At 49.1% G+C, this 15,837-nt stretch overlaps 2 protein-coding genes across 13 annotated transcripts in view; one reads left to right on the top strand and one right to left on the bottom strand.

Annotated features, from left to right (window-relative positions):
* Positions 1-15,837, top strand: part of LOC117096171 — a 70,197-nt gene that overhangs the window by 44,249 nt on the left and 10,111 nt on the right. The window lies entirely within an intron of this gene.
* The window catches only part of MTMR3 (myotubularin related protein 3), a 145,192-nt gene continuing 133,704 nt past the window's right edge, over positions 4,350-15,837 (bottom strand). For 6 of the 12 annotated variants that reach the window (XM_033233178.1, XM_033233182.1, XM_033233180.1 and 3 more), the window contains 5 exons: positions 13,991-15,395; positions 12,739-12,849; positions 12,187-12,275; positions 11,402-11,428; positions 4,350-9,226 (listed from right to left, as the gene is read on the bottom strand). In XM_033233178.1, the coding sequence (XP_033089069.1) occupies positions 9,055-9,226; positions 11,402-11,428; positions 12,187-12,275; positions 12,739-12,849; positions 13,991-15,395 (1,804 nt within the window). In that variant the 3' untranslated portion in view covers positions 4,350-9,054. The remainder of the gene's footprint in view (positions 9,227-11,401; positions 11,429-12,186; positions 12,276-12,738; positions 12,850-13,990; positions 15,396-15,837) is intronic. The other 6 variants (XM_033233179.1, XM_033233187.1, XM_033233181.1 and 3 more) reach the window with 3 other exon arrangements.

Genomic DNA, 15,837 nt, shown 5'->3' with positions numbered 1-15,837 from the left:
CTGTGCCCGGCCTTGTGTATATTTTTATATTATGTTAATGAACAGTATATTTTAAAATGCAAAATACAATTGGAAAGTTCTATAGAACCTTTTATATAGTGAAAACAGCCTCCAAAATGCTTCTGTAAATGAAGAGGTTCACATACTGGGTTGCTTAAAGTCCCTTACTGTCCCCACTTCTTGGCAGGACAAGGGAGTGCTAGGAGAGCACTTCCTGCAGCACTGCAAGCGCTCAGATGCTAGAGGTCTGGCCTGTGCCCACTTCAGCAAAAGCACCGGTGTTTTTTTTGACGGCGTCTCGCTCTGTGGCCCAGGCTGGAGTATAGTGGCATGATCTCAGCTCACTGTGTCCGCCTCCCAGGTTCAAGCAATTCTCCTGCCTCAGCCTCTTGAGTAGCTGGGACTACAGGTGCACGCCGCCACATCTAGCTACAGCTTTCTTTTGTATTTTAGTAGTGACGGAGTTTCACCGTGTTGCCCAGGCTGGTTTCGAACTCCTGAGCTCGGGCAATCCACCCCGCCTCGGCCTCCCAAAGTGCTAGGATTACAGGTGTGAGCCACCGTGCCCAGCTGTGTGCTTCTTTTTCAGAAGGGAAACAATCTCCTGGAGTCATTCAGCACTGACATCTCCAGCTAGTGCCTGCAGGATGGCCTCTTGGGCATTGCCACCTCCGGTGACTGCATGGGCCTGACCTGCTTACTGGCCTGAATGTGCAGTGGTGCCGAGGGTCTCCAACGCCAGGCGATCACATTAAAACTATTTGGAAAGGGGAAGAGAAAGTGGGGGTGTGGGACAGGAGGAAGAGCAGCACTACTGGTAACAGTTATGTCCCCACCTCCACCAAGCTTCCAAGATGTTGGTGCAGCAAGGAGAGAGGAAGCACTGCTCCGGGGCTTTTCCCCAACTCCTCCCACAGCTTCCCTCCCTGAATCAACCTAAGGAGGGTGCTGCAGGGGGGGCTCTTAGGATGTACATGGTTTCCAGAGGCAGCTGCTCCCTTTTGTGGGCTGTGAAGCATCCTGTCTGTGGAGAGGCACTAGCTCAGGCTGCTTAGCCCAGGGAGTGACCTCTCAGCTCTTTGGGGGGATGCTGCTGCTCCAAAAGTAAGGGGGCAGAGAGAGTTCAAGCCCACCCCCCTTCTCCCAACCCAACTAGGATTCCTCTCCAGGGGTCAGTGGCAACTGTCGAGAGGCACACCATTCTCATGGTTTCCATTTCCATCTCCTCATCCCAGTAATAGAGGCTGGCAAGCTGACATCTTACTGTCTTTACAACACTAGGAGTCTCTAGTTAGGCAGTAATAAGGCAGCAGCTAACATTACTGAATCAGATGAAAGAGAACGGAAAGAATCAGACCACCCCGAAGGGGCCAGGGGATGCAAGTTATGTCCCAAGGGCTGACAGGGACTTCCAAAGTGTATGCCAGCGGGTATCAGCACTTTCTGGGGGACTTGAAAGAACCTCCAGTTCTAAGGCTTGATCTTCCAACTGGCAAAGTGCAGCAACCACTTACTACTAACTCATGTCTATTTGAACTCAGGCGACATGGTCTTAAATACGTTCGGCAACCTTGGGCTCCTCTGTCATTGGAGAGGGTGGGGAGGGCCATCTGAACTGCAAGGCCTCCACTTCCTCTTCCAACTTTGGGCTCTGGGATTTATTCTTAAAGAGATGCTAAGAGCATCATAGCCTGGACCCAGGCCTCTGTGATGCAGAGGTGAGGTCCACCTGCTCCACCTTCCCCACTCCTCAGCCTGCGAAGCTAGTCTGCAGCTTCTGGCTTCGTCTTTAGTCATGAACTGAAACTCATCAGTTTAACAAAGTGAGGTCCTGTCTGTCTTTGCGGGATTGCTGACATGGCAGGACTCAGGCGTTCTTAGATGCTGCCTCAACCCCAACAGTTTCTCTCCACACTCCCTTCCCATTGGTTCCATACACTTGTACAGCATCGGTGCACATGCAGACCACCATCTGTTTACAAAATGTTAATTTCAAAACAAAACACATATATGAGGCCAGGCACAGTGGTTCACGCCTGTAATCCCAGCACTTTGAGAGGCTGAGGCGGGCAGATCACCTGAGGTCAGGAGTTCAACCAGCCTGGCCAACATGGTAAAACCCTGTCTCTACAAAAATACAAAAATTAGCTGGACATGATGGCGGGTGCCTGTAATTCCAGCTACTTAGGAGGCTGAGGTGGGAGAATCACTTGAATCTGGGAAGCAAAGGTTGCAGTGAGTCCAGATCACACCACTGCACTCCAGCCTGGGTAACAAAGTGAGACACTGTCTCAACATAAATAAAAATAAAACACATATATGAACTTTAGTTTGTCTTCTTCGGCTAGTGATTCATTTGTAACTTAGTGCAAAACTCAGATTGGAATGCTTCAAAGTCAAATGTTTTTCCCTGTAAGGTGGAAGCCAGAGCAGGGTCTAGTTTCAACACACAGTGGAATGGAAGTGCTGCCTGGCTCTGATTGTTCCAAATGCCAGCTAGAAGCCAGAGACAGAAATGCCATCTCATTTCATGGGACAGTGGGGAGGAGAGCATTTGCTAGGCCCCCACCTTCCCACTCCATTTACATGCCAAGTGCTCTGCTACAGATGAGGAAATGTCTCCTCATCATACACCAACGAGCAACTCGGCGGTTGCTGCAGGGCTAGGATCCCACTCCAGGTCTGTGGGCTCTAAAACACAGGTGCTTTCCACCAAACTGGTGGTTTTCAAACCAACTTTTGTGGCAGTGCTTCCACAGAATTTGTCCTGATATTAATAACATCATAAATATTAATAACCATCTTTTAAACTGTATACACTCAAAGGTTTAAAACACATTCAATGAGGCTGCTTGAGACTTCACTGTACAGTCTGCATTGCTGTGTGTGTGTGGCCTTTGCAGGGGTCACTGACTGAGAGGGCACCAGCTTAGTGCTGTGATCATTAGGCCCAGGGCCAAATCAATCCTGGTGGCCCTGAGCATAGAGTAATTCTAGTGCTTATAAATCCTTGGGTGTCTCTTATCTGATATATGGATGATAAAGACTGAAAGCAGGTTTTGGAAATTCTATTAATCCCTTTTTTCAGGCATCTACTTCAGTTTTGTCAACAAGAGATTGCAGGCAAGCTGTGACTACTACCATTTGCAACCACTTACCTATAAAACTCAAATTTTTAAAAATAAAACTCCCCCATATTATATAACTAAAAATCCAGAAATAAATTGGATGCTGGGACAGTTCACAATGAACCTATCTGCACTAATGAAAAATGCTCCCTCCCTGAGCCCACTGATTTAAGATGTTATGACTCAAACTTTTATGATTCATGCTAATAACATATCATTTGTTTTTGTTTTTATGTATTTGAAAAGTTAAAAACAAAAACACTGGATTAGATTCACAACATTTTGATTTTAAGAGGGAGAAGGGCTCACAATTCAAGCCTTGTGATGGCAACTACCTTAGCTCCTCACTGAGATTTCAACGAGAACCAATACAGCTATTTACATAAGGCTTTCTGGAGGCCCAAGAGCACAAGAGGAGGATTAGGAGTCGGGAAAGTATTTTCCCTTTTTTGGGGGGAGGACGGTCTCCCTCTGTTGCCCAGGCTGGAGTGCAGTGGCGTAATCATGGCTCACCACAGCCTGGAACTCCTAGGCTCAAGAGATCCTCACACCTTAGGCTCCCAAGCAGCTGGGACTACAGGAGTGCACCACCATGCTCGGCTGGTTTATTCATATTTTTTGTAGAGACAGGTTTGTTTTATATTTTTTTGTAGAGATGGGTCTCAACATATTGCCCAGGCTGGTCTTGAACTCTTGGGCTCAAGTGATCCTCCCACCTCGGCCTCCCAAAGTGCTGGGATTACAGGCAGGAACCACTGTGCCTGGCCAAAAATGACTTTTATTCAAATTTTGCTGTTAACTCATTGGTAATCTGGATGTCTTTGGCCCTCTCTGAGCCTCAGTTTCCTCAATGAAAAAGGAGGAGATTGGATTAGTGATTTTCAGACATTTTAAGAAACAAAACCTTTCTTCATACCAGATCTTAACTTTTAAATCTAATAAAGCTTTAAATGGGTCTGGAGGCTCCCTCTCGCTGATGGCCCCACAGAACAGTATGAAAACCGTGGAAGTAGATGATCTAAGGTCCCTTCCACCTCTAAACATCAGGAATTCCTGTACCCTGCCTCTGGAAGACAGTGACTCACTGTCCCCTCCTCACTGACAGCCCCTCTCCTAAGAGGCTGAGCTGATTTATGATTTATACTCTGCACCTAAGACACTGGATTACAGCACAGGCAGGAGAACCACAGTGACAACCCAAATCCAGGGGCTCAGCAACTGTTTGTGGGTGAAAATGATGGATTTATTCAACTTAAATGTTCATCGAGGCTACAGCAGAATCAATGCTGTTACAATAGGCAAGCACTACTGTCAGCAGCAACATACTGTTTATTTCTTCAACAGCATCTGAGCCTCATGGGTTATGTTTTCATTAAAAAAAAATCTTATAAGCCAGTTGGGAAGCTGTTAAAGGCCAATTTTAAATGCCAATGTAAAACAAATTTCACTGAAAATACAATTCAAATACAACTGCTATGAGCACTGTAAGAAAAACTGACTATAACTTAGATATGATAGAAAAGACCTTAAATGGTAAATAAAAGGATAGCAGCATTTAAAAACCTGGTAACTCCCATTTCAGAAGATGCCCTTCCCCTGCCCAGAACTTCATGCCTGTGAACACCTGCCTAGCCTAGGAGAGGCCTGTTCAAGCAGGGAGGCAACTGGTATCTGCACAGAGCATGCAGCAGATGAACTCTACAACAGCCGGGAGGAACGAGGCTTCAGTGCAGTTGTGTGCTGGGTACAGCAGGACTTGTGTTTAAGTGTCAGAGGCTTAGACGGGTCAGCTCTGAACTAGAAGTCTCTCACATATCTGGTCCTGCCCTTGAGAAATCTTGTCAGAAACCTCAACTTAGAACAACTTTCTTGAAAATGTGACTAGAAATTAAACAGCTGGGATTCCTGCCACGTTATACAAAACTCCAAATGGATAGTCACTTTGCTCCACAGCCCAGGGCCCACTTTAAATTCTGCTGTTAGCCCTCACCTCATGCAATCAGGTGGATACAGCTGCAGTCCTCAGGACAGGTCACTTGAACTGGGAGCAGCTAAATGAAATCCTGCAACAGCACCTTCAAATCAGCCCTCATTCTTAAAAGATCAACAGAGGTCAGGGCTCGAGTTAACTTCAACAGGCATGGGATCTCCTAGCCTCATGTGCAAGCAGCCAAGTATATCAGGATATACCCTTAATTCTTATCTTGATGTTTTTTAACAGCCAGAGATCATTTAACAGGTCCTCCAGCACCTTCTGTTCATTCTCCTTTAGTTCTACCACAGTAACATTCTAACTCATAGAATATTCTTTGCTAACATGAAAAGTAAGAGTTAGCGTATATGCAAATTAGAGGAAAACTTTTCTGCACACCCTCACAGAGAATCTCAGTGGATTAAGGCAGCTGTAACTTGTTTTGGACTGCAGTTACTGAGGCCAGTGTATAGAAGAAAGGTAACTAGAGTGCCAGGATAGGAAAGTTCTGAGATGAAGACAACCTGGCAGCTCCAAGTCACAGTTCGTGCCCTGTTGCTTCAGACCAAATTCCCCCTACAGCCTGTAGCAAGCCGGCCTTGCCCACAGAGATCTCCCTTTCTCCATATGCAGCCACCTCCCTCAGGGCAATTCCTTGCCTTGGATCCTCACTGCACCTGCCTCACCAGTATCTTGGCTCTTCATCTTCCTACTCCCAGAGAAGTTTTCCATTTAGGAGCTCATAACGGCCTTGCTGGGCTGTGCCAGGGTTTTAATTTGCTGGGGGCTAGCCCACAGGAACAATAGTGGCTGTGTGTAGACACGTTGGCCATGGCACACACTCATGTTTTTCACAATTTCATCTGAATACACAGACTGGGCTCCCTGGCGGACTGAGGGTGGCTGAGATGGCACTTTCTCCTTCCACAGAAGAATTATTTCTTGTTTTCAAATGCCTGCTGGGTGGCACTTACAGCTTTCATACTAGAACCAGCTTAGCTAGCTTTCTGTGTTTGTGTTCTTTAGGTAGAAGGTACATTCAGAAAGTGACCCTAGAGAGACTGCCCCAAAGAGTGAAGGCCTCTGGGGAGCTCTGAGCAGGCCACTCTCTGGATCCTAGCCAACTCACCACAGATGCTGGGCTGGTGACTCTGGAGCCAGGCAACCCTCAATACCAACCTTCCCAAGGGAGGAATAGCATAATATATCTCACCCACAGACCCATGTGATGGAAGGGATGCCCAACAGCGCTGTAGGGGATAGAAAACTCTATCTCTGTGAAGAGCAAGAACTAGTACTGAAGTGACTAGATGCCACAGCCCTGCTGTAAGAGCTAAGGAGCAGAGGTTCCTCTGTGTGGAGAGGGTGGGAAGGAGACCTCTAGTTGACTGCATAAGCCAATCACATCTAATTCCATTTCTGCCCCCAGTTCTCTCTGCCCACCCATAGTCTACCCTTCAAGAACAACAGGCAGAAGCATTTTCTCACCCCTACCCCACACCTCCTTCCACTCCCCCACCAAAGGGGCCAGAGTACTGGCTGCCCTGAAATCAGAGCAGCAGCTAAAAATGGAGCCTAGAGGCGAGAGGTAGTTGTAATGACTACTGATATGCCACTCTTCAGAAGAGAAGGAACAGCTGCCAGGTCAGACGCCTGACTGCTTTGCCCTCTTTTAGCCTGGGAGATTTAAGGAGCAAAATCACTGAGGAAATGCGTTCAGTGCTTGGACATCATGGTGAGACTCCTTGTCAAGGTCTAGAGTCGGAAGGCTATCTGTAGCTTTCTTTTGCCAAAGGTCCGTTTCCCAGCAGGCCCTCAAACACTTCTGTGTGAGAGGGAAAAGGGATGAAGGGGGGATAAACCACAGGGTGAAGAATTAGGAAGTGTTAGCAAATGCTATCATGTGGAACACTCAACTTTATTCACTTTATTTATATATTTAACAATTCTAAAGTATTTACTTCTTGCTTTGACAAAAAATGAAAAATATAGGAGCACTGACTCCTCTTTAGGAGAAAAGGGTTATATGTACAGCTATGGAGAGTTACGGTTCCTCCTTTAACAAAGGAAAATATTAATAAAAAAGTGCTTCATTGATCAAAAAAGAGCTAAGAGCTGCAAGCATTTATTCACACTGTACATCAGACCCAAGAAACCCGTATCATAACCTCTTGGCACCTGTCACTAGGAACTGCACAATCTTCAATTAGACCAACTTTTCGCCTACCTGCACGACCAGATGACACAGAATGTGGTAAAGAACTACACCCTGTTTGTTTCACCACACTCAAACTCTGAGCAACCTGTTGCCACTGGAAGTCAGAGACATGCTCAGATGCTCTGGGCTTTGCCTGAACTGAGAACACCAGGGAAGCCTTCTGGGCCACGCCGTAACACACCCAAGCACGCACAGAAGCCACCTTCCTGAGACACAGCTTGCCCTTGGTCAGGGAACTGCTACCAAAAGAGAAGAGCAACACAGGGCAAGGCCAGAGCTTAAGCATTCCCTGACCTTACCCCTAGTCCTCACCATGATCCACCCTGTCACCAGTTAGCAGCTTTCAGCAGAGCCAAGCATGGCCTCCCCAAGAGGGAGGGCAGGCACAAAACATGGATGCCAAGATTACAAAGCACAAACCTACCTCTTCTCCAACCTTCCCCACACCCACCTCCACAAATATTCTTGATTTAAGGCTATTTTTGGACCATATCAAAGCTCACTGAGGAAAGGTGCCCCGAATCTCAAGGCCATGTCACTTCTCTAAGGAACCCTACAAAGTCACCAAGTGGCTCTTCACTGCTGGACAGCAGCCAGAGAAGTGCCCACTCAGACAGCCAGGAGTGGGGAAGGGGGACTGCTCAGCCCTTCTTCCTGTTCCAAGAAGAGAAGGAGAAAGGCTGATTGTATGAGGACCTGCTCCCTTTTCCAGGGGCTTGTAACTCTAAAGGCTGATTCTACCCCTTAAAGGGAAGATCCATGATTGGTTTGGTTTGGGAACGGGGGATTTCTGGAACCCTGAGTCTGGATTTCCCTGTGCTGGCTGAGGAAGAGATTGTTTAAGGGACCAGGCCCCAGAATGGGGACCCAGGTGTATCTAGGCTCAGGGCAGGCTTTGGCCTTGAGTGCATAACTATTTTGGCCAGTCTGTACTCATGCCTGAGGGTGGGAAGTGCTACACAGCCTGGCCCAGGGAAGCAGCCCCCTGAAAGCAAAGGGGGCCCAAGACAATCTGGGTCAAGTTAAAAATGGAATCCCACGGGGAATAACATGATGGCTACCTACTCTCAGCCCGTCGCCTGCCTCAAAGGAGCACCCACTTTCCTTTCCCAAAGAGGGGCCTAAGGGGATGCCATTTACCGTGTGCCCCTCCCTCCAAACATCAGCCTCATTTATCCATCTGTGAGAGGACTGGCTCAGCTCCTCGCAGGAGGGAGATGATGCCCTGGGCAGTGCTCTTGGGGAATATGCTTCCAGCCTCCCCAGCAGCAAAGGGTTCCCAACCAGCTCTGATGTGGCAGTGGCGTGAGGAATGGTTGCATGTTAGCATTGGCTTTCTTCCCTGCTCACGGTCTCAGATCCTCATACTCCTGGCTCTGACCATTCTCCTCCCAGGAGAAACAAGCCATCCCTCGGTGTCACCTGACAGCAGGCAGCTCGGCAGTTAAGCAGGCCTGGCAACCCCTGGTCTTCCATCAAAAAAAAATTAAGACAACCAAGGGAGAGTTTCCTTTTTTGAAGGCAAAGAAGGAGGATGGAAAGGGTAGGGAGAGAGTAGTAAGGGCAGGAAATAAAAATCAATCTACAATCCAGTGGTGCATCCCAAATTTCTGTCACTCTGTACAGGTGGTTCCATGCCCCCATTCCAAAGTGCACGGGCCTCTTGGTCTGCCCAGGCTGTGTGGGCCTGTCATAGGAACAGCAGCTTGGCCACTGCCCACCCAGGTCACTGAGCTTCAGTTGGAAGTGGCAGCAATGGGCTTATCCAGTTCAAGGTCAATGCTGGAGCTCGTGGGACGTAGGCTGCTATAGCAAGACTTGCATACTCGACTGGGTTCAAAGAGCTGCTGGCTGGGAACTGGAACCTTCTGGTTACAACAACTGGAGCAGAATACGTTTCCACAATTCCTTGAGATGAGAAGAAACAGAACAATGTTAGTTTTGGCCAGCAGGTATGCGGTAGGGAAACCAACTTCAAACGACAAAGTTTGCTGTGTGTAATTTGCATGTGCTGGAGCTCCTTGAAATCAAATCCTTTCATCTCTCTAGCCCAGGAACAAGCTGGGTAGGGAGGGTGTCCCTACCTAGCAGAGTCACATGTCATTTTCACTTCAGGGCCAAGGATACTTGGCTGCCTCACCACTGACTCAAGGGTACCAGGTATACAGAAGAATGCTGCTCAAGAGAGATCTGTGAGAATGCATAGGCCTAGCAATGGGTTAAGTCCTGATCCAGGAAAACCCAGTGGCCACACCAACCTAGGCAATGCCCTCTGTGTAGCTTGTGATCACAAAGGCCAGGCTCCTCAAACAAGAGAAACAACTACCCAGCCTCACTGGGGAGTAAGGAACCTTGCCCAACGGCCACTTCTCCAGAGAATCAAAGGCAGAAACATGGTAGATAGACTGTTGCCATTTTGGACTGCTCTGCTGGCAGCATGCAAAGCCAGGGACAAGCAGCCTGTGATGCATGCTCAGAGGGTGAAAGAGGAGAGATGGGAGGACAAGAACACAGATGAACACACGTGCACACACACCCCCTTATTAGATACGTGTCAGTCAATTATGGCTCACTCCCCAACCCATGCATCTCCAGGGAAAACCAGAGTTCTACCAGAAGGCCAGAATGCACTCAGGCCCCAGGCCTCCCTCTCCTCCTCTCCTGAAAGCTGGATTCTGAGGCATCTGTGCAGCACAGGCCTGCAACCCCAGACGGATGCCCATCAGAGCCAACAGGAAAGGGAACTGGCAAAGAATGAGTTTCTGCCCACCTTACAACTCTACTTTTCCTGGGCCCTGAGGTACAAATCAATCCCAATGAGCCTAAGAACAAGAAATCCCAAGGAGCCTGACACAGCCCACCAAAGACTGAGGGAAGGCAGCTTCTTAGCCAGGATCACTCTCTAACTCTTCATTTATGCTGTTCAGAATGCAAACCCACTGTTGGATTACGGATCACTTAGGCACAGGAGGAGAGAAGACTGAAGACCAGTTGGGAACAAAAGAATACCACAAAATGAAAGGGGGGACATGGGGCAATGGAAAGACAGAAAAGAAAAATACAAAATTCATCTTCTAGAATGTTGTAAGTACTTCATAACTAGTTCTAAAAAGCATGAGTCAGCAAAAACCTGTAGTTACACAGAAAAATTTCTGAACAGCTACACTTCTTTAACATCCCTGCTGGAGTTCAGCTCAAAAGCCTGACATGAATTTGATGTTTTCTTTCTTTTCTGAGATGGAGTTTTGCTCTTATTGCCCAGGCTGGAGTGCAATGGCGTGATCTTGGCTCACTGCAACCTCCACCTCCCAGGTTCAGGCGATTCTCCTGCCTCAGCCTCCCAAGAAGCTGAGATGACAGGTATGCACCACCATGCCTGGCTAATTTTGTATTTTTAGTAGAGTTGGAGTTTCACAATGTTGGGCAGGCTGGTCTTGAACTCCTGACTTCAGGTGATCTGCCTACCTCGGCCTCCCAAAGTGCTGTAATTACAGTGTGGCGTGAGCCACTGCACCTGGCTGATGCTTTTCTATCTGACTTCTTTCAGAGGACCCTGAAAGACGCTAAGTGGAGTATTTCCCTAAAGTCTTCCATGCTAAAACAATTCTCTGGAAAGATCACCTCTGTTCAGTCCTGGTCTCTTTAAAAAAAAAAAAAAAAGCTGGGGGGAGGGGGCGGGGAGAGGAAGGGAGAAAGCAGCAGTGATGCTGTTTGACCTGGAAATTACTAGCATTATTCTGGCATCTCAGTGAATCACTGACCCAAAATAAATAGCTCTGAAAATCCAATTGGCTCCCCTACAAGACCAGAAGACAAGAAGCACTACTTCTTGTCACAAGCAAGACGGCCTGGCTGGCCTCTGTGATCAGGAGAGGAGCGCACGGCTATAGCCTGACCCGCCCTTGATGGCCTCTCCTCAGCTGCTTTGAATCCATCCCCTTCAAGTCCACCTCTGACTGCCCGTGCACCCCAGGCCCCAGGCTTCACCCCAGTGAGTGCAGAGAGGGGGAAATGATAAGAGTTAGTGTGGAGAAGTTATTGTAGATGTGCAGACACCACAGGCAGATTGTTGCAAATGCTCACCACGTTTGATCAACACGGTCAGTGTCCCTGCAAGGAGGGGAGAAAAAGCTCAGAAGAGAAGCCAACCAAAGATATCTTGGGCTTGGGGTGCAGGGTGGGGAGACACATGTCCTAGAAGCATCATTGCTAGGCAAAGAGGTTGTTCCATTTTCAATCCAGGTTCACTCGTGTGGGTGAGCTATGGCACGATTCAGATACATTTCCAAGAACACTGAACATCCGCCAGACAGTCAACACCCTAGCTGGGACAAAGCATCCCTAGTAACTCACTACCCCAACCCAGAAGGAAAAAGAAGTCAGGAACCTTAATGATTGGAAGACTATCCTCAGCTGTCCCTACTACTGCCCAAGCTATGACTGCTCACCAATGGCACAAGGGAAAACAAGTGTGGGGTCGGGGAGCAGGAAAGGAATAGGAAAATAGTTCCCTCCCCATCACAGGAAAACTGGTTTTGCTCATAGTAGCCATGTTGAATGGGAAGAAATGTTATGCTGAGAACGAGAAATCGTGGTTTCGGTGGTGGCTGTTGTTCCACCAATCTGGGAAACAAAACCAAATGCTACCATTTGCACATTTCAGAATTTAATAGTGATTCCTCTCAATTTCAACAAAGATGCCAAATGCAGTTTTGCAAACACCAATTTCAGAGGCACAGGAAGATGAGACCATGGGTCTGCCTCAGACAGAACACTGAGATGCCCACAACCCTCTACTCTGCAGGCTCTGTGGGCCAACCCTCAGCCTCCACACCCAGCCCACCCTACCAAACCCCCTTCAATGGTACCTGCAGTGGTGCTTCCTACTGGCAAGCCAGAAGGCACTGTCACACGCATAGCAGTGGGCGGCCAGGTGGTCAGGAAGCCAACGGGTCATCTGCAAAACAGATGGGGCCAGGTTACTGACAGGAGATGGGTCATCCAGCTGGAGCCAGCAGAGCCATGCTGGGGGCAGCAAGAGTCACAAGGACCACATTGGCTCCAGTGGCACCAGCCCAGATCTGATGTCAACAGTACAAGAAAGGCGTCCAAATCGTTTCCCTGGAGGGGACTCCAATCTCCCCTGAGATAAAGTAGCAGGCAGCAGCACCCTGGGTCACTGTGAGAGCTGGCAAGGCTCCAGTTCATAGAGGCAATGAAGAGGGGGGGCCAGCTTGCTGAGTCTCCCTGGCTCAGAAATCCTAGGCTTCATGTGGGTTCCCAGGAGCTGAGGTGCCAGAGGCTCAAGGCTAGCTGTGCTGTGAGGTGCTTCCTTGGCCAGAGGTATGGGGTGGGAATGGGGGTGAAGAACCACAAAACAGTTAAATGGACGGCACTCAGAGCAGGGGCTGAGCCTGTACCTCCGTGTCCTGTTTATCCACCTGCTCCCAGCTGGCTTCAGAGAAAATCTCTGTGCTGCAGCGAGACAAACAGTTCTGATCCAGATTGCTTTCCGAGTCGGGGATTGAAGTCTGTTGGCAAACAAACACAGCTGAACAGAATGAACCTGGTCTCCTCCCAAAAGTAGAAAAGGCCTGGTGAAGAAGGGAGCACTGAGGACTCTGGGTGGGGCCGGGTGCTAGGACTGCCGAATCTGCAGATGCATCAGCCATCAAGAACTGGGTGAAGAAGTGCAGTGTGGGCCTGGGCTCAGCTGGGAGATGGATACACAGGTTGTGTGCAGTGACTCTAGAGTAGAAAGACAGGCCTCAGGGTTCCAGAAAGTGAGAGAGAAGTGACCCAAATGGAATGAGAATTCTGTATGTCAGCTGCTCCAGTGGGCCTGTCAATCCAAACCTGCCTGCCACTTAGTTAAAGCTGAGTGCTTTCCAGATGCCCTCCTTTTTTTGGAAGGACTCTCTGGGAACATGAGAAACTATCATTAGCATGAAGGAAAAGCCAAGTCACTCTGAACTGAAAGTCATTGGATGTGCCCGCCTTTAATGCACGCTGACCACTTGAGAGCCAGGCTCACAATTGTACTTGAGCTGCCTGAGTCAACTCCACCCAGCGAAGAAAGAATCTCCTTGAGAACCTCGCCTCTGGAACCCCTTTCCAGCCACCAACCCCCATCAGAGCTAACTCCTCAACAGTGCTAGAAACCAGTCCCTTCTCTCCATTTCTATTGCCAGCATCTGCCACAGGGTGGGGTATAAATATTTGTTTAAAAAGAACTGAACCTTCAAAGTCATAGCCCATGTCTGGAAGGGCTAATACTTTGCAGTTACTAAGGTAGAACAGGCACTAAAATCTGACAGGAATAACTTGGCATTGCCCTACAGATGTCATTCTGCCCACGGGTTCAAGCCCTTCTGAAGACTTATGATCCTGTGTCTGAGAGATCTGACCAACCATGTAGTGCATGCTAAGTCTCTTCCTCTCCAACGGCCTCAATAGGACATCTGTGGAAAGTAAGCAAAGCAGAAAACAGGCAGGCTGCCATCGCTGTGGCAGAGGCTCATCTCCAGCCTCTCTTAACAGGGCTACTACTCTGGACCTTTCCAATCCTTTAACAACCTGTACCAATCACCATGCTCTTGGCACAAAAGGCACCCAGCCTTAGTGTGCCCTGTCTCCTTGGGCAGCTATGGAGGAATACCACAGCCTACTCACCACCTCATCCCCAAAGTCTCCATTAAAGTGTAGGGAGCTGGTCAGGTACTGGCTCTCCAGGCGACTCTTCAGCTCCTGGACTTGTTTCTTCAAAGTTTCTACTTCCTGCTGGTGGCCTGACTCAATCTGACGCAGGCGCTGTTGGATTGTGTCCGTGTACACTGACATGCCATCATCATCCAGGTGGCTGCGGGAAGGCTGGTCGGGGCTACTGGTTGCAGATGGCCTCCCTGAGTGGCTATGCAGCCACTTGTGGTGCAAGTTCCTTGAGTGTAAGTGGGCAGAGCTGCAGCTCATAGCAGACAGCTGACGGCTCAGTGAGTCCTTGCTTCTACCAGCCTCCCCATTGGCAAAATGCCCATTGGGTGTAGGGTACATCTGGAGGGTGCTAAGACCTGGGGGCTGCTCTGAGGCCCTGTTTTCAGTCTCTGGGGCACCGTTGCACACAAGCCCCTCTTTACATTCGGCTAAAGGCAAGGCACAAGGGGAATGTGTCAGGCTGAGAGTGCTGCCAGGGGAAGTCCTATGCACCACAGACCCCACTTGGGGCCTCTCAACCAGGCTTGTCTCTGAAGGGCTGGGTTCCATGGTCTGGGGAAGCCTGTCCTTGCCACTATTAACAAGGCAAGGTCTATGATGGCCTTGGGGCCCACTTCCTGATTCCACCTTATCTTCCACTAACATGTCTGTAGAACTGTCCACATTTGGTCCTCTGGTCTCAAAAGGGACTTGGGAAGGTAGCAGAGAACATGACTGTGAGGTACCATAGCCAACTTTTACATCTACTGGGATTGGAAGAACTGCTTCCTCCCTACCCTCTGCCTTCTCTTCTATTCGAAACTGCTCCACAGGGACCTCCAGGGAATCCTCATCCCTCGAGGGGAACTGGAGAGAACTGAGGAGAACACTGAGCCCACCCTGCTGTTCAGAAATATCCTGTGAAAACACAGGCCGGCTCATGTCCAGATGGCTCCTCAGAGCAACATCACCCAGTTCTAGGTCTTGGTGAAGTCCAATGGCTGAGGCCTCAGGTGTCTTCCTCCTGCTCTCCTTTTCTAAGAGAGGGTTCTCTTTACCCTCCTGCATCTCAATGCCTGCCCTGTGGGCAGACTCCTCTACTCCACTCTCCTCTTTGGTGGCCTCCTGCAAGATGTTCTCCATCTGCCCCTCGGCTACTCCAGCTGCAACGGAAAGCTCGGCACCCCCCGGCACTCTGGTGGGCTTCCCTAGGCTGTCGGCAGAAAGGGGATCCTCTCCAGGGCCAGCCAGGCTGCTCAGCTCTAGCGAGCGCCGGTGTTCCTGCCACTTCTCATTCAGGCTGGGGTCGCTGCAGCGCCGGCTGGCTAGAGGCACTGTGTTGTCACAGGCTGTGCTCAGATTGTCATATGATCTAGTCTTTGGTAGCCTACAGGAAAGAAATTTGGAGGAAATGAAAATCTTGGAAGCTGTCTGAAGGGACGTAGGAGACAATAGGTTTTAACAAGCAGTTGCTTCATAACTGGGTCCGTTACAGCTACTCATGGAGCTATAGCATCTTTGGAGCGAGGCCCAGACTGCTGAAGTGGCAAAGCTCCAGAACAAGTCCTCCTCCTAGTGTGCAGATTCCTTTCACCCTCCCCCAACCCCATGTCCCATACATACAAATGAGCTAATAGCAAATGCTATTTTTTTTTTTTTGAGACGGAGTCAGACTCTGTCACCCAGGCTGGAGTGCAGTGGCGCGATCTCAGCTCACTACAACCTCCTCCCAGGTTCAAGCGATTCTGCCTCAGCCTCCTGAGTAGCTGGGATTACAGGTGCCTGCCACCACAGCCAGCTAATTTTTGTTGTATTTTTAGTAGAGATGG

This window comes from Trachypithecus francoisi, unplaced genomic scaffold (assembly GCF_009764315.1).
Source record: "Trachypithecus francoisi isolate TF-2019V2 unplaced genomic scaffold, Tfra_2.0 Lachesis_group14, whole genome shotgun sequence".
NCBI lineage: Eukaryota > Metazoa > Chordata > Mammalia > Primates > Cercopithecidae > Trachypithecus > Trachypithecus francoisi.
Note: the sequence above shows the minus strand (reverse complement) of the source record. Positions and strands in the feature narration are given on the sequence as shown.